Source organism: Bos javanicus, chromosome 25, assembly GCF_032452875.1.
Source record: "Bos javanicus breed banteng chromosome 25, ARS-OSU_banteng_1.0, whole genome shotgun sequence".
NCBI classification, from domain to species: Eukaryota; Metazoa; Chordata; class Mammalia; order Artiodactyla; family Bovidae; genus Bos; species Bos javanicus.
In genome coordinates, this window is record NC_083892.1 from 1,070,748 (window position 1) to 1,091,881 (window position 21,134).

Genomic DNA, 21,134 nt, shown 5'->3' on the forward strand with positions numbered 1-21,134 from the left:
ATTTTGTAATGACTGAACTATTCTTCGTAATAGTTACCCGTGTATATGGTTACCATGTGTGGAAATTCAATCTATTTTCTACTTAAAGCATTCTAAGGTAATCAGTATTTCTAGTAAATCGTCGTGACTTTGGCTAATGAAATGTCCTTTTGTGCCACAGTTCTTGGCTTAACAAAGATGTGAATCTTGTAACAAGAACTATGAAATGTGACCACCCTGTCTCTACTGTAAGGGAAGAGCGTGTCCCCAGCATGAGGTGCCTCATGACGTGTAAGGAACTGTGGGGTGAATCTAAAATCCTCTGATTAAAACGTTTCTGATAACCGCCGCCTGCTGGAGTCCTTTCCTGCCGCCCTGCCCCAAGGAGCCAGGCTGGCTGGTCCCTCCTCCCTCGGCCTCCAGCGTCAGAGGCGCAGCGACCCGCAGGTGTCAGGGGGTGACATTCCCTAGAGCCAAGGTCGAGTGTGTACCTCGAGGTCAGTGCGCAGGCAGCCTGCGTCCGGTGCTGACCCCTGGCCCTGTCCCCCAAGTCTCGCCTGCTGGAGCAGGTACCCAGCACGTGGGGCTGTTCCCACCACCAGGGTGGCCCTCCCCAGGGAGCCAGGACACTGTCCCAGGGTGCTAAGGTGCGCATGAGTCCTCAGCGTGTCCAGGACAGGCTCAGGGCAGCCTGTTACACAGGTGCCGAGCAAGGAACCCACATCGGGGCTTCCAGGAGAACTTGACCACAGGACAGGCTGGACACTGCTACCCCAGGAACCCCTGTGCGTGGAGCCCCTGTGGCTTCTGGCTGGGCTCTGGGTTCTTGGGACCCCCTGACCTCCCTAGACTCTCCTTGCCGAGCCATCACCATGCCCTCGTGCCTGACCCAGCTGCCCGAGGCCCTCCCACCATGCACCAGGCCCTGCCTCCCGCTTGGGGTTGCCATGACGACGAGTTGCCAGGTTGGAGGGCCTGAATACTGACTTGGGCTGGCTCGAACCGGTCTCAGCCAGCTCCAGCAGGGACAGGCCCAAGGAGTGCTGGTCCAGGTCTGTCCCCAGGTGACACTGGTGCTGAGTCTGTGGGTGTCTTGCCCCAGCGATTCAGGAGGCTCATCTAGAGGCCTCCAGACCACCATGGTCCTGTCTGCGGAGGCTGTGGGCCGGGCAGAGGGGCGGGAGCACTGGGCCCCTTCCACCCCAAGTTCTCAGACACATGGACTTTGCCACCTGGCCTGAAATCTCAGGCATCAGTTGGGAAACTGGGTGGTTCAGATGGTAAATAATCTGCCTGCAACGTGGGAGACCCAGGTTCAATCTCTTGGTCAGGAAGATCCCCCGGAGAAGGGAATGGCTCCCACTCCAGTGTTCTTGCCTGGAGAATTCTGGAACAGAGGAGCCTAGCAGGCTACAGTCTGTGGGGATGCAAAGAGTTGGACACGACTGAGCGACTGACACACTTAGAAGGAACCACCAAGGGACAGAAAGAAGCAGAAAAACATTAAGCACAGTGGAAACATTACTTTTGATGAGATCGTCAACATTGCCCGGCAGATGCGGCATCGGTCTCTAGCTAGAGAACTTTCTGGAACCATTAAAGAGATCCTGGGGACCGCCCAGTCTGTGGGCTGCAATGTTGATGGCCGCCACCCTCATGACATCATAGATCATATCAACAGTGGCGCAGTGGAGTGCCCCGCTAGTTAAGAACTGCAAAGGAAAAAAAAAAAAAAGGATCATTTGACAACCAGAAAAAAAAAAAAGAAAGTAATAAGGGAGCAGCAAAAAATAGTCGCAGTGCCCAAGCCTGGGTCCTTCCTCCCCGGGCCTCTCACAGGTGACCTGTCCCAAGGTGGTCTTTCTTGCCTGAGGGGAGAACCGGGGGCCCCAGAGCCTGTACAAGTGCCTCCGCCTCCCGCGTGCAGAGGGGTGTGTTCAGAGGAGCAGGCGCCTGGCCCACTCCCAGCCTGCAGCCCATCGGCCCAGCCTCACAGACACCCACACATCCTGACTGCGGGGCTGCTCTGTGCCCCCTGCAGCCCCACGGAAACCTCGGGCCCGAGGTCCCGTAGCCCCAACCCTGCACAGGCCCCACCTGCACAGGTGCAGGACCCCCTCCCCCCACATACACGATGGGCTTCTGCTAAGTGCCCCAGGCCAGGGGCCACACCTGGGCCGGACCCTCGCCTAACTGGAGCCGCCTCCTCTGCTGGCAGAACCAGCACCCAGGCCAGATTCCTGCAGTCCCTCAGGGTCCTCCAGCCCTGAGCAGGGAGGGACCCTGGCTGAACCCCTTGGCCATGCGCCCAGGAGTTCCCTGGGGCCCACCTCCCTCCCTACTTTGCCTGCCACAGTCCTTCCACTGGTGTGGGGGTCAGAATGCTAGGACCTGTGCCTGCAATTCCAGAGGCTGACCCCAGAGGGCGGGATTCATGCCTTATTAAACCTATGGCAGGGGACTTCCTGTGGCCAAGACTCCCAGCTCTCCTTGCAGGGAGCCTGGATTTGATCCCTGGTCGGGAAACTAGATCCCACTTGCCACAACTGAGTTTGCGTGCTGCACTTAAAGATTCCACGTGCCGCAAGGAAGATGGAAGATCCCGCATGTGGCAACCAAGACCTGGTGCAGCCAAATCAATACCTTTTTTTAATGATGGTGGTGCCCTGGCCTCACAGGATGCACCTCACCTCTGCGGCCCCCTGTCCCTGCCCATCAGCAGCCATCAGGGTGGCGACCCAGAGCCTGGTGCTTTTCTCCTGGCCCTAAGGAGGGAAAGCCCCACCTGCTGCCTGCCAGATCCTGTCCAGCCCAAGCCCTGAGGGTAAACCCACTTCCCCAGGGGCCCCACCAAGCCCTGACACCCACAGGCAGGGTGTCTTGTGCCCTGACGCCCCTGCATGCCCCGAGCTGCCCTCTCACTGCGCCTCGAGCTCCTAGTGCCGTTGGGGGTCTGGGGCCAGGTAGATCCTTCAGCCTGAGGTCTGGGGCACAGGCTGGGGCCAGGGGCGCCCTCCCTGCCCTCTGCCTGCTGTGGGGTCACACGAGGACAAGCTTACCCTTTCAACCTGCTGAGGCCAAAGCAGTCCCCAAAGGAAAGAGCCCCTCCTGAGGCCCCTGGAGGGTCCCCGGTGACGGCCCCCACTTCTTCTCCCCTGGAGTGGAGGAGCTGCCACTGACTCAACCAGCACTTGCTCCTCCTCTCTAGGATGGCTCCCAGCCCCTGCTGAGGGCTGGGCTCCGCTGCTGCTGCTATTTCTGTTTGACAAATGAGGAAAGCAAAGGCCCAAGGTGCCGGAGGAGGGCAGCAGGGCAGGACTATGACCCGGGAGGGCCTGACTCCAGCCTCAGGACAAGTCAGGAGACACTGAAGGGGCTGGCGCCAATGGGACCATCACTCCGTCCCCAGGAAATGTCAGTGGAGGGAAGGGTCTGAGGGTTATGCCTTCCTGGGGAAACTGAGGCCCTGAGTTGGGCTTGGTACCCAGCCTGTTGCCTGGACAATCCCTTTCCCCTCTCTGGGCCTGTTTCCCCACCTGCAAAAGAGAGTGGTGAGGTCTCCAGGAGCCCTCTGTGGTCTTAGTCTTGGGGGCTGGTGCATCTCCAGGGTGGCTCTGGCCCCCAGCCCCTTGGCTCCCCTTGGGCATGGGATGGGGGTTCAAGCAGGGGCCCCCTCCCTTGGCAGCTGCCCCTCCTTACTTCCTGTTTACAGCAGCTGCAGAGTCTCATCTCTTCACCCCAAAGCCATTATGATCACCATGGCAACCAAGCCATGTTTGTTCCAACAGGTTGGAAGAACCTGACGCAAGACTGCAGGGGTGGGGGGGCATCAGCTACAAGATCCTGGCTCAGGACCTGCCAGATCCTCAGGGAAGGACATTAGTTGCCCTGACCCCATTCCTATCCCCTGTAGAAGCCAAGGGGCAGCTGGTGGTGTGGGGTCCAGCCCCCTCCCCTGCTCATCTGATTCATTTGTGCAAAGCTGCTGTGCATTTCCCAAGCTCCCCCACCCGCTCTGCCCGGCTGTGCTGGGTCAAGATGGAAGCAGGACCTGGGACTAGAGCCTCCAGCAGTAGAACACACCCTGCAGGGCTGTACCCCCTCCCTGCAGGTCTGTTTTCCCCAACCCAGGTGGTTCTGTGTCTCATCCTGCACAGATAGGTACAGGCGGCTCAGACATGAGTCTGGGTCTAGAAGCTAAGACAGGTGGTGGCCCTCTCAAAGCACTGTCTGCCCTCTCAAAGCACTGTCCACCCCCTCCTGGGGTGAGAGGAGTGCATCTTGTCCCCTCCAGACCAAGGAATAGAGAAATCACAGCTGCCTCCCTGCATGCAGCTCTGTGCTGAACCCTGCTCCTCCAGGGTCTCCTCCGCTCAGCTCAGCCCTGACCTCCCAGAGCCAACCGTTCTTTTACTCTGGGGCTGAGCAGAAGTGGGTTCCAGGTCTGTCTGATCCCCAGCCAGCCTAGAGTCCCTCCACTAGAGACGAGGTCCTTTGGGGTGAAAACTTCTCCAAACCACAGTCTGATCCCCCAAGTACAAGGTGCTCTGAGGGTCCAGCAGGGTCTACTAAAGGTAGGAAGGGGATCCAGGGAGCCCGCGCATGTGAGCAGCCTGCAGGGTTCTCAGCTGGGGTGGGAGAAGCCTCAGATGGCGAGGCCCAGCCTGGGCTCTGGGAGTCAGCAGGCCCCGGTGGGCTCAGCAAGCCATTTTTACGGGCTCCCCAGGTGACCATGGCGCGGTGGAGGGGCGCCAAAGATGGGCTGGGAACAGCTCGAGAGGGTTCCAGCCGTCGGGGTAACCTGGCAGGTGGCTAGACATGGGCCGTGGGGTCGGTGGCCCTTTCGGTGACCAGGATTGTTGCGGGCGTTCTGAGTTGACCCCTGCAGCACACGTAGGCACCCCCCGGGGTGCGGGCTGTCCCCTCTGAGAAGAGCGGCTGGGACTGCGGAGGCGGAGTCCTCAGGCCCAGGCCCGCTCCAAGCTCCAACTGCTGGCTGGGAGGGCAACTTTGGAGATGACCACACAACCCTTCCAGAAAAGTCTGCGCTGCGGCCCGGGCGTATCCAGTTCGGTTTCCGCAACTCTTGTCTGCCCTGGGGTCCCCGAGAGGGGGTCGTGACGCAGAGCGGGTCTGCTCCGGCTCAGTACCCCCGTGTGGGTTGACTGGCATCCCCGAGCCCCCTCCCCTTAGGGTCCGCGGGCTGGGCACTAGGGGCACGTGGATCCTCGCCCTGCGCCCCTAGCGGCGCGGGCAGGGGCGAAGAGGGGCGCGAGGGAGGCGGGGGCGGGACGGAAGCGGGCCCCGAGCGGCGGGGCGGGGCGAGCAGGCTTAGCCCCGCCCCCGGCCCCTGCAGCCCGGGCGCGGGGCCCCTGGCGCTCAGTCGTGGGCGCTGGCGGCAGCGAGCGGTCGCACCGCTGGAGCGACCCGGGAGCCGGCGCCGAGTGCGGCGCCCGCAGGAGCCCCGTCCCCGCGCCCCCGCCGCCTTGCCCACGGTGAGTGCCGCGGACTCCTGCCCGGCCGTCGAAGCCCAGCCCGGCGCCCCGCCGGCGGACCGCGCTCGCCGCCACCCCGGGGCGCCGGGAGGTCGCCAAGACGCGCCGTCGGCACCGGGGAGACGAGGCCGGCGCGCGCTTGGAGGAGCGGAGCCTCGGAGCGGGAGACGGTGCGCACTGCAGAGGGGCGGGGGAACCAGACCTCCCAGCCGCGGAGGGCGCGGGGCTCCAAGACCACCGCCCCCCCCCCCCCGACATGCGCAGGGTCACTACGCTCGGACCCGGCGCCCTATCCCCGGGGGAAGCCGCAGGTGGGCGGGGACCGAAGACTCCGAGACCCTCCACGGGGTTTCCCAGTCCACCCTCCAGCGATTAAGACGCCCCTGAGCCCAGCCCGCTCCCCGTCCTCCGGATCCTGGCAGGACCCCTTGTTTTCCCCAAATTCCTCCCGGCGTCTGGGTGGGTCCCCCAAAATACACCCTTTCCAGGCTTCCAAACTGTCCCCGAACCGAACACCCACCAATGAGAGAAGCACCCCGACAGAACTGGGGTGGGGGCGAGGTCCGAGCGGGGGTCGGGAGGAAGGGGCGAGCTGGGAGCCTGTCCCTGAGAAGTGGGAGGGGTGAGCAGGTCAGAGGGACCGGCTGGCCAGGTGGGAGGGGACCTCTGAGGAAGATCGTACGGGCACTTCATTTTAAATGCGTTCATTCTAGAAGCATCTCGCCAACATTTTACTGCTGGTCTCCGGCTTCAGAGCTCTAGGTCCGCCCGCGGAATTGTTTACAATACAGACCTCAGACCCCTCCCTTGGACTGGGTGGGGAGGAGATCCCAGTGAGCAGTGCTTCTAAGAGGCGTTGCAGGCGGGCTGCGGGACGCACTGCGGCCGCACTGTGTGCAGGGGAGCACTGTGCAGGGAGTCAGCGGAGGGGGGCAGCCGGAAACCCCCTAGGAGAGTGAAGGGGGCCAGCTGGGGGCTGGGCTGGGCAGCAGGGAGAGCCAGGTGGCCAGGCCAGACCTTCTGCTGCCCCCTTACACATGCCAGGGGCAGCATCGGTGGATGCCCTACCCCTAAGTCCCCAGGGACCGGTTTCAGTGAGCGGCCCCAGCGCCCTGAGGGTGTTGATTCACGTTCAGGGCAGCCAGTGGGCTGCTAGGGATTCTTCTAGAAGACCAGGCTGGCTCTCCAGTTCAGCCCCACTGCTTCAGACCTGTCTCCTTCAGTGCTAGCCCCCAGGTGGGCTAGCAGAGACAGCTGGGCTTTGAGCCCTGGGTTCTGGGCAAGTCACCCCATCACTGGGATGTGAAATGCGAGTGACATCACTTTGCAGAGTGATCCTTTCCCACTCAACCCCAGGCCTTGGGCACAGCCCTGAAACACAGCAGGCCTATTGCTTTCGTCTGGGTCTTGGTGCCTGTAGGGCGTCCAGCTCCTTGGCTGGCCTCGCTTTGTTCATTGGACAAACTGGAGCTGGTGGCCAGGCCTGAGCGGGGATACAGGTGTTTCCTGCTCAGAGCTTCTGGCCAGGCCTGGGTGGGACTGAGACACGAAAAGTTCAGGAAGGAGTCCTCTGGGGTCCGTCAGACAGACAGGGGGTCCCCTGAAGCCTGTACCCTGCTCACTCTGCCCCATGCACGCCGAGAGCCCCTGGCAGCCAGTGAGTGCTCCCTAGAGATCGGCCCCACGCTCTCTGTCCATGATAGCTCTGAGTGGGTGCTGGCTGGCCCCAGGGCCCAGGCTGCCGGGTGCAGCGAGTCTGTGGCTGTACAGGCAGCCCAGGGGTTCCCAGGGGACAGAGAGGGCTTCTGAGCTCCCAGGAAAAGCCTCTGCACCCGGACACCGCTGCTGCCTCCCTCCTGGGCACAGGCTGAGATGGGAGCAGGGAGGGGCCCGCCTGGACCTGGGATTCAGGACGAGCCAAGAGCTTAGCGCCTGGATGCCAGAGCCTGGGAGGCCGTGACTCTATTCCGGGCTGCCTGCTGGTTGGGTTGACCCTGGGCTTCATGAGCCTGGGGTCTCGGTTTCCTGGTCTAGGTGCGGGGAGCAGAGTGTCACTTCCTATCCAGGGCTGGTCTGAGGAGGGGGCCCCCCTTGCCTTGAACACTCTCGTCTCACCAAGAAAGCCTCCCACCCTGCAGCTCAGGCCACTTGGCTCCTGCGTCATCTTTGTCTCCGGGACTGTGAGCCCTGGAGCCCCCGTCACACGTAGACGCAGCTGGCGGTTACCCTGGCAACAGCTCAAGCAGTGGCTGCTCCCTCGCTTTGGGGGCTGTTGGGGAAGCAGCGTCTTCCAGTCAGCTAGAGAGGAAAAGGGGACCCGTGACACCCAGCCCCCAGGGACCTCACAGCTCTCTGGGCTGCCGAGCCCGCAGCAGGGGTAGGGGCTCCCTGGGGCAAGCACCAACTGGCGTGAAGGGGGCCCAGGGCTGCTGGAGGCCGAGGCACCCCTCCTCCTGTCCCAGCTCTCGGGTCTGGCCGGATGGGTTCCCCTGGCCCTGCAGCTCCAGGATTGGAGGATCAGGGACTGAGATGAGGAGCTGAGAGCTGGCGGGGGTCACATACCGGCGATGGCAGCCCAGGCACCACCCCCCCAGAGATACACCCGGCTTGCTCGAAAAGTCTGTCCTGGACCCTCAAGGTGGCAGGTGTGCCTGGCCCCGCTGTCCCAGCAGAGGGTGACCATCCGGGAGGAGGTCAAGGCTATAAATGAGGACGTGCCAGCACTCACATGGCCCCTGGCAGTGGGCACACAGGGCGGGGTGGGTCTCCCTGGCTACCCCACTGCCAGGGACCTGTGAGAGCCCAGCAAGTAGAGCTGGATCTGGCGGGGTCCCCATTTCCTATTTTGTCAAATGAAAAGGAGAGGCTCTGGCTGACGTGCCTGGCCTGGGTGGCGGGGGGCGCCCTCAAGAGTGGACAAGGACAGGACCCAGGCAGTGGGCAGGTCCCCAGGTGAGCCAAGGGGAACATGGTGTGTCCAGCACACAGAGGCCAGCAAGCCAAGGCCAGGGAGCCCAATAGGTGGCACTGAGGGGCAGAGGTGGCGCAGGAGAGGGTCTTTGCTTTGACCTGTTGACTTTCAGCGTGGGAACAGGAGACCATGAGACCACCTTGTGAGACGTTGTGGGGGCAGGGGTATCGGGAGGCCAAGGCCGGAGGTAGTTGCCTGGGCCAGGTCACGGGGTGGAAGAGGCGGACTGCAGGGCCCTTGGTGGCTTCCCCCCGAGGTCTGCAGGGGGCACGAGCACCCGCAAGGTGTGAGGGGGTTGGAGTCAGCAGTGACAGCCGTGCGCCCCTCAGGGGCGTCCCAGGGCCGGGCCCCCTGGACAGGAAGGTGTCCCCCGAGCAGGTCCCACTCCCCTTCTGCAAAGTGTGGGCTGTGGGGCCGCAGCCCCTGTCTGCTCCCAGGGCCTGTGTTGCCATAGCAACTGAGCCACCACGCAGCATCCTGCCTGGAGTAGCCTAGATGTCACCCTGGGGCACGGGAATTCTTCTTGCCAAGGGAGGAATGGGGGCTGGGCCTGGCGGCCCCCGCCTGTGTGTCCCCTGAGACCAGCTCAGTCCGAATCATTCTGGTCTGGGGAGCCCAAACCTGCGGGGAGGCAGGGCTTGGACTGAGCAAGTCTGCAGCCTTGGGAGGGTTGGAGCCCATGGCCCCAGCAGTAAGCACCTCTGAGTTCCAGGTCACACCTCTGTCACTGCTCAGGGTGGCACCTGATGTGACCACAGGGGACAGTAAGGCGGGGTTCTCTGCCCACAGATCACCCGCCATGTCCACGTTGCTGGAGATCAAGAGCAGCGTGCTCAGGCAGGTGCAGGTGTGCCCATCCTTCCGCCGGAGGACGGAGGAGGAGCCGGCCAGCGGCAGTGCCGACCCGCCGGAGCCCACAGCCGGGGCCTGGTGGGTGCCCCCCAGCCCACTCCCTTCCTCCCCTGACCTCACACACCAGCACGGCCCCTGGGGGAAGCCCAGGAGGCTCTGAACCCAAGGCTGTGGAGGGCATCACACTGCACCCCCAGCTGTTCAGAGACCCGGGGATCCCTTTGAGTCATGTGGGCTGGCACGTGCTCTGAGCTGCAGCGTCTGGAGGGTCTGCTGACCCCGAGTGTGGCCTTTCTTGCAGGAAACCCGGAGATGGTGTGGAGTTCTTCGCCCAGATGCGCCTCATCCTGAAGAAGGGGGAGGGCAGACAGGGGCTCCCGTGCCCTGAGGTGCGGACACTGTGGGCCCTACTGCCCCTAATGGGCCCGGGCTGGCCTCCCCAGCAGCTGCTCCGTGCTCCCCTCCCTCCCTCCCTGGAACACTCCCTGCCAGGGAGCCACGGAGACCCTCACACCCCGGCGCCCCTCACAGGTCCTGCTGCGCAGCAGCTCACCTGCCCCCGCAGAGCCCGTGGACCCCAGCCGTGGCCTGAGAACTTTGAGCCAAGAGGAGGTAAGGGGGTGGGGGTGTCTGGGGAGGGTGGGCCGACCTCCCCATGGGAGTGAGCAGAGGTCAGGGGTGGGGAGGGACCCCTGGTGGAGGCCCCAAAGGTGCAAAGGCGCAGAGGCAGAGACCAGGCTCTGCCAGTGGGAGGAGCGGCTGGGGGCTGGGCAGAGAGGGTGCGTCCGAGGAGCCGAGAGCCCCTGCAGTCGGGACTCAGGGCCCACGTCCCCACTTACAGGTGGACATGCTCTACGAGGAGGCTCTGTACACGGTCCTTCACCGCGCAGGCACCATGGGCCCCGACCAGGTGGATGACGAGGAGGCCCTGCTGAGCTACCTGCAGCAGGTGAGCCCCAGGCCCCGCCCACTCGGCTGGCCCGGCCCCACTGTCTCTGGGGGTGGCTGAGACACTTTCCCCACCTGCTTGTGTTACTGTCGCCTCAACACACAGAGTTGCCCTACATACATAACACACACACAGGTGCTCAGGCAGACACACATAGGCTGACAGGCATGCCCAGAAAGGTGGACAGACACACAGACACATTCAAACAGAAGAACACACAGATGGACACAACTACAAAGAACATCGGAAAAGACAGGTAGACAGATGTAGGACTCACACAGAAGGATGGACAGACACACAGAGAAAGGTAGGAAGGACAGACCCCTTTCTTCCTGCTGCGTGTGCTCCCCCTGCCCCGTGAAGCCCCCGGGATGGTAACTGGTCTGCTTCAAGGGCCCCTGGGCCTCACACCTGCCGGCCTGCAGGTGTTTGGCACTGGCCCCGAGGAGCACGCCGCGGCTGTGGAGCGCGTGAAGAAGGCCAAGGTGAGGCTGCTGCCCGATGGGCAGATGCTGCCCTCGCAGTGCTTGTGGGCAGAGGCTCAGGGTGGAGGGGTGCAGGGCCAGCCGTGTCAGGCCCACACCGAGCCCCAGAGACCGTCACTGCCCCCCACCTGCAGGCACCCACCTATGCCCTTAAAGTCTCCGTCATGCGTGCCAAGAACCTGCTGGCCAAAGACCCCAACGGTGAGTGGGGGGCCAGCCGGGTCTGGGGGCCACGGGGGCGGGGCTGGGACTGAGGCACCCACCATCTCCTAGGCTTCAGTGACCCGTACTGCATGCTGGGCATCCTGCCGGCCTCAGGCGCCGTGCGGGAGCCTAGCCCACACAAGGAACAGCGCTTCAGCTTCCGCAAGGGCAGCAAGCGAGGTGGCCCACTGCCAGCCAAGTGCATCCAGGTCACCGAGGTCAAGAGCAGCACCCTGAACCCCGTGTGGAAGGAGCACTTCCTCTTGTAAGGCCCCTTGTCCAGTTGGGCAGCGGGGTGGCTGGGCGGGGTCTGTGGCGGTGCCGGCTGGTCCTGGAGCAGCTGCACCCATAGGTGGTCTCAGTGCCTGCCCCTGGGAACCGAAGGGCTGGTCCTGTGCCCACTTTCCAGAGCAGGAGACTGAGGCTCAGAAATTGTCCCTGCCCCAGCACTGGGCAGGGCATCACCTGGACCCTCCGGGGCACCTCTCTGTTCTCCTTACAGTGAGATCGAGGACGTGGGCACAGACCAGCTGCACCTGGACATCTGGTAGAGGCCCCTGTGCCCTGCAGGGCAGGGGGTGCGGGCGCCTCTGGTCTGGGCGGAGCGGGAGGGGGCAATCAGAGCCAGGCTGAGCTGCAGACAAGCCAGGCCCCCCACTCCCTCCAGGGATCACGACGATGATGTGTCTCTGGTGGAAGCGTGCAGAAAGCTGAATGAGGTCATCGGCCTGAAGGGCGTGAGCAGGTGGGGCAGCAGGACCCTCCCACACACAGGGGCCAGCGGGTGTGGGCTCCTCAGGGGCCACAGGCCTGAAGCCATCCTGCTGCCCCCAGGTATTTCAAACAGATTGTCAAGTCTGCCCGCGCAAATGGGACAGCGGGGCCCACGGAGGACCACACTGATGACTTCCTGGGGTGCCTCAACATACCCGTCCGGGTGAGTGGGCTGGCAGTTTTGCTTGCCGAATGGTTGCTCCTGGGTGTCCCACCTGGTGTTGGCACTCACAGCACAGCCAGCTGCAGCGCCGACTGCAGTGCCACTGCTGCTATGTCCCGTGATACCCCAGCAGCTTCCCATCCTTCCTGAGCTGGGGCTGGGGGAACATCATGCTGCAAGTGGGGAGGGACAGCCTCCAGGAACCTCTAGTGTCCAGGCACCCCTGAGCGCCCCTGTGCTGGTCACCAGCGTTCAGTGGGAAGTAGAGGCCTGTTTCTCCTGCCGTCCCAGAGACAGTCTGTGCAGGGAGGGAGCGTTAGGCAGAACCACCAATCTGAACTCCCTGCCCCTAGGAGGTGCCTGTGGCTGGGGAGGACCGCTGGTTCAAGCTGGAACCGCGCTCTAGCGCCTCCCGGGTGCAGGGTGACTGCCAACTGATCCTCAAGCTGATCACCACACAGGTGGGAGCCAAGGGCCCCCCTCCTGCAGCCCTGCACCCCAGCCCATAGGCTCGGGAAGGGCTACTGACCAGCCGGCCCTGCGTTCCAGAGGGACACGAACATGAGCCAGCGTGGGCGGTCGGGCTTCCTGTCGTACCTGCTGCTGCTCAACCGTCTGCTGCAGTTCGAGCACCGAGCGGAGGAGGTAGCGCCAACCTCCGGCCCCAGGGCCAGCCAGGGGCGGCTGGGGAGGGCGAGGCGGGGAGGCCAGGGACCTGGGGGCCGAGAGGGGATGGGGGTCTCCCGCCTCCACCCACGGCCAGCCCGTCCCCCAGCCCAACTCGAGCAGCTGGCGTGGCGAGCTCAGCGGGCCTGCGGCCACCGTGCTCTGTCTGCACGGCGCACAGAGCAACCTGTCGGCGCTGCAGCTGGCTGTGCTGTGAGTGGGCGGGGCCGCGTCGCGAGGGGTGGGGCCTAGGCGCAACGGGGCTAGGCGGGCTAGGCCTGCCGCAGGGGGCGGGGCGGGGCGGGGGCGGGGTCTGGGAAGGGGTGGGGCTATCAGTCGGAGGGGCACGGGTCCCCTGCTGGGTCGGGCCCCTGACGCAGCTACCCTGAGCCTGGGCTGGGGCCCCGCAGGCACTGGCAGGTCAGCAGCCGCCACCATCAGACCCGCACCCTGGACTACGGCTACCTGCTGGGGCTGCTAGAAGACCTGCAGGCTCACTGGGAGGAGGCGGGCTCGCTGCCCCAGGAGCAGGTGGGCTCGCATGAAAATGCTCCTGGAGGGTGTGCCGGGGGGCTGTTCAGGCTGGGACAAGCAGGGACAGGACCGCCAGAGTCCTGCCCTGCTGGGGTGCATAGCCTGTGGGAGTGGTAGGGGGTTAAAAATAAGCGGACAAAGCGCGGGACTTAAGAGAGAGCAGCTGCTGTGCGGTCCCAGGACAGGGCTGTGCGATACCAAGAGGGAGTCCCGCGGGAGGCAGGCCGTGCGGCTTCAGCCCCGCGAGCAGCGGAGGGAGTGGGCCGCAAGGAAGGAGGCGCAGCTCGTGCTGCGAAGGCCCTGGGGGCGTCTGTGTCTCCAGGGGGCGCTGTGGAGGCTGGAGAGGGCACCGGGGCGAGGCCAGTGGGGTTGGAGGCCCGTAGTAGGGAAGGTGCTCTTCAGGGCAGGGCCTTGCAGACCGGCTGCTTTTGACGAGGAGCGGGCACTCAGCAGTCCGTTCTGAAGGGCCCTGTCCCTCAGGAGGAGGGCCTGGCAGACAGCTTCTCTGCCTTCTCTGAGTTTGGGCTTCAGCTGCTGCGACAGCTCCGGGACTACTTTCCTGCCACTAACAGCACAGCTGTCTACCGCCTGGAGCTGCTATTGAAGTGGGTGCAGCCACTCATCTGTGGGTGGGGGTTGGGGCTGGGGGACTGGGTGGGGCAGCCCCCAGTCAGCTGCAACCCCTCGCCCAGGTGTCTTGGCAAGCTGCAGCTCTTCCAGCCTTCGTTTGAGATTTGCCCCTTCGAGACGGAGCTAAACATGGACATTGCTGCTGCCCTGAAGGTGCGTCTGGTAGCTGGGTCTGGGCTAACTGCCCATCCTTGCCCGTGCCCCTGCCCTCAGGCTGGACCTGTGGAACCACACACACTTGCCCTTCTTCCCTCCCACCCAACACGCTTCCTCGGCACTTCCCTTGCAGAGAGGCAACCGTGAGTGGTTCGACAAGCTCCTGAACACCCAAAGTCCTCGTGAGCAGGTGTGGTGGCAGAGTGGGGGGGCGTGGCCACAGGGGAGGTGCGAGGCCACAGGTGAGTGCAGGCCAGAAGGTCAGTGTGCTGGGCCTCCTTGCAGCCAGGCCCACAGCGCCTCGCCGGGCTGATCAAGCTGGCTGACACCATCTACGAGGACCTGCAGTCCTGCTACGGCATCTACGCCAGCCTCTTCCACAGGTGGGGCCAGGGCTCTCCCTGCTGCCCCTGCACCCAGCCCCTAAAGTGCCACCACCCAGCTGGGGAGCAGGGCGAGCAGGTATCTGAGGTGTGTCCTTTGCAGCATCATCAAGGTCGACTTCTTCACCCTTACCTTTCGGCAGCTGGAGCGTCTGGTGAGGAGGGGGCGTGGGGAGAGCCCCCTGGCTGGGAAGGGGCCTGGGGTTCCTTGTTGCCACCAGCCTGAGTCCACCCTCCTGGGCAGGTGGCTGAAGAGGCCTGGGTGCTGACAGAGGAGCTGAGCCCCAAGATGACCCTGGAGGTGGCCTTGGGGCTCTTTGAGCTCTACCTGACCCTGGCGGACATCCAGCGCTTTTGGAGCAGCATTCCGGGCCGGTGGGTGCCCTGCCCCACCTGTCCTCCAGTCTCCTCTTGGAGGGCTCTCTGTGCAGTCTCCCCAGGGCCTCTGCAGGCTGGGAACCTGGGACATGTTGGCTCAAGGTGTTTGATCAGGGTGAGCGCTGACGGGCCTCCCACTGCAGGGACAGCCGTTCCCTCGCCCTGGCCGGCATCCATGCCCCATTCCTGCCTGCTGTGAAGCTTTGGCTGCAGGTGCTGCGGGACCAAACCAAGTGGAGGCTTCAGGGAGCCGTGGATGTGGACACAGTGAGTGAGCTCTCAGACTTGAGGGGGCTGGGTTCATCTGGGCTCCCCCCAACCTGGGCCTCCTCCTGCTTCCTAGCTGGAGCCCATGGATGCCTCCTCCAAGCACAGCAGCTCTGCGGCCACTGCCAGCCTCTGCTTCAGCCACATCCAGGAACTGTGGGCCTGCCTGGCATGGCCTGACCCCGCCCAGTCCCAGACACTAGGCACCCAGCTCAGCCAGGTGGGGACTACCCACCAAGAGGAGATTGGGGTCTGGGTGCAGAAGGGACATGGCCCACAGCTCCTGAGCCCCTGTCTTCCACCCCAGGACCTGTGTGAAGCCGCCCTCTTCTACACAGAGCTGCTGCGAAAGAAGGTGGATGCTCAGCCTGGGGCAGCTGGAGAGGCAGTGAGCGAGCCCGTGAGCAGGGGGGTGCGCAGGAGTGGGGGATGGAGGCCTGGGGTGGCCACCACCCGGCTGCCAGCCCACGCATGTCCGTCACACCTCCCCAGCTCTGCGTGGTCCTCAACGACGTGGAGCTCCTCCGCAAGGCTGCTGGCCAGGCACTGCGTGGCCTGGCGTGGCCGGAGGGGGCTGCGGGGCTTGAGGGCACGCTCCCGCGGCCCCTGCTCAGCTGCACACAGGCCCTGGACGAGGACCTGCAGCGGGAGGCCCGAACCGTGACAGCACACCTGACCTCCAAGGTGGCAGGGCCGGTGGGCTGGGGCAGGAGCCAGCTGCCCCTCCCTGCACCCGCGTTGCTAAGCACCACTCTCCTGCTCTCCCACAGATGGTGGGTGATGTCAGGAAGTATGTGCAGCACGTCAGCCTCTCGCCGGACTCCATCCAGAATGAGGAGGTGAGTGCCCGGCCAGCGAGGTCTTGGGCTTGGTGGGGAATGCGTGTGTGCACTGGGGCCCAGTCCTAGCCTGAGGACCCTACCTGCAGGCCGTGGCCCCCCTTCTGAAGTACCTGGATGAGAAACTGGCTCTGCTGAATGCCTCACTGGTGAAGGAAAACCTTAACAGGTATGGTCCTGGGCGGGTGGGCAGAGCAGGGCTGGCCCATGGTCGGGTCACAGATGCTGAGCATCCTGCAGGGTGCTGGAGGCCCTCTGGGAGCTGCTGCTGCAGGCCATTCTGCAGGCTCTGGGAGCAAACCGAGACGTGTCTGCCGACTTCTACGGGCGCTTCCACTTCACACTGGAGGTAGGGCCCCATGGAAGAGCCTTTCCTGCCTGAACTCCTGGTTCCTGGCCCCTCTGCCCTTGCCCCCTGGCAATAAGACTGCTGGCCCTTCCAGCTGCACGCCCCCCTCCGGCCTGGTCCCCAGCCCAGACACTCCTCCTCTGGGAAGCCATCAGGCAGCATCTCTTTCCCTGAGTCTGCTGAGTCAGCAGCATCTGGGCCACCTGTTCTGACAGCTGTCTGGCTTTGGGTGCCCTCATGTCCCCAAGCTTCCTGGCAGCTTCTGATAACGGCCCAGGTATGAGTGGCTCTGCCTTGGGCTCCAGACAGCCCAGGCCGGGTGCTGCTTGAGGCTCCATTCCTTCCCACTCTCTGTCTCCAGCACCCACCCCGCCCCTGATACCTTTTCTTTCTTGCCCCACCCCAGGCCCTGGTCAACTTTTTCCACGCTGAGGGCCAGGGTCTGCCCCTGGAGAGCCTGAGAGATGGAAGTTACAAGGTAAGGTTTGGCCCTGGGGCCTCTGACAGAGGAAGAGGGAGGGGCGGACACCTGAGACCCAGGTTTGAGTTCAGCCCCGCCCCGCGCGTGAAATGGGGCCGGTGAGGAGCTCCGGTAACACCAGGCGCCGCCTCCTCCCTGCAGAGGCTGGAGGAGGAGCTGCGCCTGCACCAGTGCTCCACGCGGGAGTGCATCGAGCAGTACTACCTGGACAAGCTCAAGCAGGTAGTGCGGCCCAGGTGCGCGCACGAGGCTCCGCCCCCAACGACCCCGAGCTCGTCTCACCGGCTCCTGGCCTTTCCACAGAGATCCATGGAACACAACCGGTTCGGGCGCCTGAGCGTCCGCTGCCACTACGAGGCGGCCGAGCAGCGGCTGGCGGTGGAGGTGCTGCACGCCGCCGACCTGCTCCCCCTGGACGCCAACGGTGCGGGCGAGCGGTGGGGAGGGCTGCCACCGGGCGGGGCGGGGCTGGCGGCGGTGTGCGCTCACTGCCGTGTCCCCAGGCCTAAGCGACCCCTTTGTGATCGTGGAGCTGGGCCCGCCGCACCTTTTCCCGCTGGTCCGCAGCCAGAGGACCCAGGTCAAGAGCCGGACGCTGCACCCCGTATACGACGAGCTCTTCTACTTGTGAGTGTCCCTCCCCACCCTGCCGGCCCGGAGTGGGGAGCAGGGCTCCAGATAACCACCCACCTCCCCTCTCCCCACGCAGCTCCGTGCCCGCAGAGGCCTGCCGCCGCCGTGGCGCCTGCGTGCTGTTCACCGTCATGGACCATGACTGGCTGTCCACTAACGACTTCGCGGGGGAGGCAGCCCTGGGCCTGGGCAGCGTTGGCGGCGTCGCGAGGCCCCAGGTGGGAGGGAGCGCGAGGGCCAGCCAGCCGGTCACCCTGCACCTGCGCCGGCCCCGAGCCCAGGGTGAGTGAGCTTCCGGTGGGGCGGGGCCAGCCGGGCCGATGCTGGCCCCGCCCCCTGCAGAGCCCAGGGTGACTGAGCAGTGAGGGCGGGGCCAGCAGGACTGACACCGCCCCCGCCCCCGCCCGCAGTGAGGTCCGCGCTTCGGATGCTGGAGGGTCGCCCCAACAAGGAGGCGCAGGAATTTGTTAAGAGGCTCCGGGAGCTGGAGAAGTACATGGAGGCGGACCCCTGAGCCCTGCGGGCGAGAGCCAAGCCCTCCACACGTCCCGCGCTGTTGTCTCGCCTTGTGGTCAGCTCTGTGCAGCTGGGCCATGGCGCCCTGTCCCGCTTCATGGTGTGTGTTCCGTGGCTGGACTCCCCGGCTCCCTTCTGCCCCACCACGTCTGTGCGGTGTGTGCTGTGAACTGTGCCCAATAAGCCCTACCCTACTGGATCTGGACAGCCGACTGGATGAGCCCTGGCCACCAGGTGAGCTTCCCATTTCCCCTCAGGTTCCACGGCCTCAGGGTGGGAGGACCCTGGTCTTAAGGCAAGGTTCTCAGTTGGGGGCCTTGCCCCCAGGGGACGTTAGGCAGGGGGGATCAGTCACACCTGGTGAGTGAGTGGTGGCTGTGCTGTTGGCATCAGTGGGTAGAGGCTAGAAGTGTGGTTTGACATCCTGCCATGAGCCCTCCTCCCAACATAGAATTGTTCACCCGTAAATGTCACCAGTAACCAGGGAAGACCTGTCCTGGGCCTCTCTGGGGTCAGGGCAGAGTCTCCCTAAGCGGAGAGGCTGGAAGGTCTGAGTTTGGAGTCCGGACAATCCAGGCCTCAGAGGGAGAGGTGAACACCCGCAGCGCCCCCACCTTCTCTGGGGATGCCCCCCGCTCCAAGAGGGCATATGGAAGGGGTTCTCCTGAGAGCTCCACAGGTCTCCAGTCCCCACCCAGCCCACAGGCCCAGGAGAGGGACCTCTGCGGTCATTGTGGGAGGCTGAGGATGTCACGCCAGGCTGATTGGGTTAGTGTAAGGCACTCTGTGCCAACTGTCTGGCCATCTCCTTTTCATGAATGCACAGCGTCCACACAAGACCTACCCAGGGGTCCCATCTCTACACCCCAGGCTCTCTAGGCAGGATGTGGCTCACTAGAGGCCGAGTGCCGAGAAGCAGAGGCTCACGCGGGGGTCTTCTTGGCTTGCAGCTTCATTGGGAGGGCTCTGAGGCAGGACCCAGAGCAAGGCTGGGTAAGAAGCGCCGGGAAAGAACCCAGTCAGAGTCCAGTCCTGCTCGCAGCTGCACGGCCTGAGGCCGCCAGGCCCGTTTGTGTTCCCACAAGCTCCACTGCCATCTCCAGATGTCCTCGTCACTCCGCCTCCAAAAATACACACCTCTGCAACTTTCAGTCTCTCTGCCGTTTCTTGATTCCTTTCCAAATCTCTGTGGGGACCCTGGCTTCAGCCCCTTGCTCAGCAGTCTCCTCCTCTTCTGGGCTGCTGCTGCTGTCTCCCCCACTGTCAGGGTCAGGCCCAAGTTCCTCAGACTCATCTTCAGTGTCACTGTCAGCACCATCTCTGGGCAGCCTAAGAGAGAGGGGTATGTCCACTGGCCTCCCTGAAACACCTACTTACTCACCAGAGCCCCCAAGCTGAGCACAGATTCCTACTCCCCATCTCTCAAAGTGGAAACCCCTCCAGCTTCCCTTCTCTGCAGTCAGAAAACCATCCTGATGTTTAAGACAGTCCCCAACCCTTCAGAAGGAGGGGCTGAGATCAGAGGTGGAGGAGAGCCTTGAGTCAAGGCTATCATGACGCTGGGGGACCTACCGGGAGCCAGTCATGGGCCGATTGGGGTTTGCAAACTCTCGCCCTGAGTCCACATCAAAGGGATCTGAATGGAAGAATCAAGGAGGAAAGCGGCCTGAAGTAGGAGTCTCACAGCTGTGGCAGGAAGGTCTTCCCAACCCCGGGGCTTCTCAAGGGAGGGGGCAGGCCTGGAGGGTCCTGGCTCCCACCTGGGGGGTAGGTGTCCCTGCCAGGCCTCACCGATTTCCTCCTCTTCGGGGTGCTCCTTGGCTTGGGCCAGGAACTCCTGCTCTGCCTGCAGCACCTCCTCTGGGCTGCTGCAGGCCGCATATTTGTCCAGAAGCTGGCGGTTCAGATCCAGAAAGCCTTTACCCCACTTGAATTTCCGCAGCAAAATGACAGCGAGGTCTGAGAAGCCTGTCGGTGCAGGAAGCCTATGGATGTAGACAGTCCCTCTCCTGCCCCCCAGGAACTGAGAGTCCCGCCAATACTGGCCCACAGCCCTCTGCAGCCCACCAAGTCCCTCTCCCCACAGGGCGTCTCACGGGACTGCCCGTCTGAGCCTCCGTGTGGACCTTAAGTTCTCAGGGGATGAGCTGGGTTAACAGGGCTCTGGGGGCCGTTGTGCCCTGACAACAGCCTGACAAGCGCTTGGAGGCCAATGGTCTGTTCTGTCTCCACCTCCGCCTCTCAGGGAGAGGACTAAAGTGGGAGCTGGGAGGAAACCCTGGCCACCACCCAGCACGTGGTCAGGCTCCTCCCGGGACTGGCAGCAAAAGCACACCGACTCCCAGCTGCCAGGCCCTGACACTCACCCAGGATGCAGAAGGTGGCAGCAAAGGCCTCCACGCAGGACAGCCTGCAGGGCCGGCCATAGTTCACAGGGTTGGCAGCCACCAAGTGGGGCAGGAGCCGCAAGTGGCTCCCACGCATCTTCCCAAATGGAGTCTCATCCAGTCTGGCCCAGGAGCAGTCGATGACAGCGACCCCAGACTGTGCCACCAAGTGTCTGCCAAGAGCAGTGTAGGGCTTGGTTCTGGGTTTAACTGGGTGCTGGCCCCAGGGCAGCTATGTCCTAGGAGACTGGCCGCCCTGGGGATTCAGGGGCATCATTCAAGGACTCTCACGGGCTAAGCATCTGAGGCAATTGGGGGAAAGCTGTTCCTCCATGAGGCTTTTATTCACTCAACAAATGTTCACTATTGCCTGCTACCTCCTGGGTTCTGTCCTAGGCAACGGGGGCCAACTAGACAGATAACACAAACAGGTGAGCCCTGAAGGGAAAGATGCGCCAAGGCTGGGCGCTAATTAAGAAGAGTCCGAGCAGGCCCACTCCATTTCCCCGCACCCAGTCCTCTCGAGCCTACCTGTCTGCGGGGGACACGTATTGGGAGCCCACGGGGCTGAGCACGAGGCCGCCGAACCTGTGGCCCAGGCGCAGGCAGCGCACCAGCCCCAGGCGGGCCAGCTTGCGGCCGGTGCAGCGCCGGGGGTCGCAGTGGCCCAACTCCCACATGGCCAGCGTGCAGGGCAGCTGCGCCGGGCCCGGGCCGCCCTGGTCCTCAGGGGCCTCTGGCTCCACGGACGCTGCGGCAGGCAGAGAAGGGAACCCGGCCTCAGGCGCGGCTCCGCGGCCCGACCCTCGGCCCCCAACAGGATCACGCCCCACTCACCGCGCAGCGCGGCGCCCACTTCCTCGGCGAAGGCCTCCAGGGAGCGGCCCGCTGGGCGCCGAGCACGGCCGCCCTCCGCGCCCTGCCCGCGCGAGGCCCTCCGGCGGCCCATAGCGAGAAGCCGGGCCCGCTACGCCTACCGCGTCTCCGCTCCTCCGGCGGCCAAGTTGTGCGCCGGCACCATTTCCGGTTCAGGTCCCCATGTG

At 64.0% G+C, this 21,134-nt stretch overlaps 2 protein-coding genes across 4 annotated transcripts; one reads left to right on the forward strand and one right to left on the reverse strand.

Annotated features, from left to right (window-relative positions):
* The first annotated feature begins 5,370 nt into the window (after positions 1–5,370).
* Positions 5,371–18,855, forward strand: BAIAP3 (BAI1 associated protein 3). 3 transcript variants are annotated; one of them, XM_061400685.1, is made up of 35 exons: positions 5,371–5,474; positions 9,235–9,375; positions 9,599–9,686; positions 9,829–9,909; positions 10,139–10,246; positions 10,672–10,731; positions 10,866–10,932; positions 11,005–11,200; positions 11,438–11,482; positions 11,603–11,680; positions 11,770–11,872; positions 12,226–12,333; positions 12,422–12,517; positions 12,648–12,751; positions 12,949–13,069; positions 13,553–13,677; positions 13,765–13,855; positions 13,992–14,048; positions 14,144–14,241; positions 14,345–14,396; positions 14,486–14,616; positions 14,763–14,886; positions 14,963–15,106; positions 15,194–15,286; positions 15,379–15,570; positions 15,657–15,725; positions 15,815–15,894; positions 15,966–16,074; positions 16,481–16,552; positions 16,697–16,777; positions 16,859–16,979; positions 17,059–17,182; positions 17,265–17,470; positions 17,599–17,938; positions 18,655–18,855. In XM_061400685.1, exons 2-34 carry the CDS (start codon positions 9,245–9,247, stop codon positions 17,700–17,702), a joined length of 3,459 nt encoding a protein of 1,152 aa, XP_061256669.1. In that variant the 5' UTR covers positions 5,371–5,474; positions 9,235–9,244; the 3' UTR covers positions 17,703–17,938; positions 18,655–18,855. The 3 variants fall into 3 exon arrangements, with proteins under 3 accessions (XP_061256669.1, XP_061256667.1, XP_061256670.1); XM_061400686.1 differs by lacking the exon at positions 5,371–5,474 and adding an exon at positions 5,546–5,644; XM_061400683.1 differs by lacking the exon at positions 14,963–15,106 and having other exon boundaries at positions 5,392–5,474.
* TSR3 (TSR3 ribosome maturation factor) lies at positions 18,639–21,126 on the reverse strand. Its single transcript, XM_061400697.1, has 6 exons — positions 20,929–21,126; positions 20,623–20,842; positions 20,071–20,264; positions 19,496–19,672; positions 19,277–19,340; positions 18,639–19,033 (listed from the first exon to the last, which is right to left on the reverse strand). The coding sequence occupies exons 1-6, from the start codon at positions 21,038–21,040 to the stop codon at positions 18,853–18,855; spliced, it is 948 nt and encodes a 315-aa protein (XP_061256681.1). The 5' UTR covers positions 21,041–21,126; the 3' UTR covers positions 18,639–18,852.
* Between the last annotated feature and the right edge of the window lie 8 nt (positions 21,127–21,134).

Coding starts and splice junctions, on each gene's coding strand:
- BAIAP3 (XM_061400685.1), top strand. CDS start 9,245: ATGTCCACGTTGCTGGAGATCAAGAGCAGCGTGCTCAGGCAGGTGCAG. Junction 11,483..11,602: donor CAGCTGCACCTGGACATCTG/GTAGAGGCCCCT, acceptor CACTCCCTCCAG/GGATCACGACGATGATGTGT. Junction 14,617..14,762: donor TGGAGCAGCATTCCGGGCCG/GTGGGTGCCCTG, acceptor CTCCCACTGCAG/GGACAGCCGTTCCCTCGCCC.
- TSR3 (XM_061400697.1), bottom strand. CDS start 21,040: ATGGGCCGCCGGAGGGCCTCGCGCGGGCAGGGCGCGGAGGGCGGCCGT. Junction 20,843..20,928: donor AGTGGGCGCCGCGCTGCGCG/GTGAGTGGGGCG, acceptor TGCCTGCCGCAG/CGTCCGTGGAGCCAGAGGCC. Junction 19,034..19,276: donor CGGCCCATGACTGGCTCCCG/GTAGGTCCCCCA, acceptor CCTCTCTCTTAG/GCTGCCCAGAGATGGTGCTG.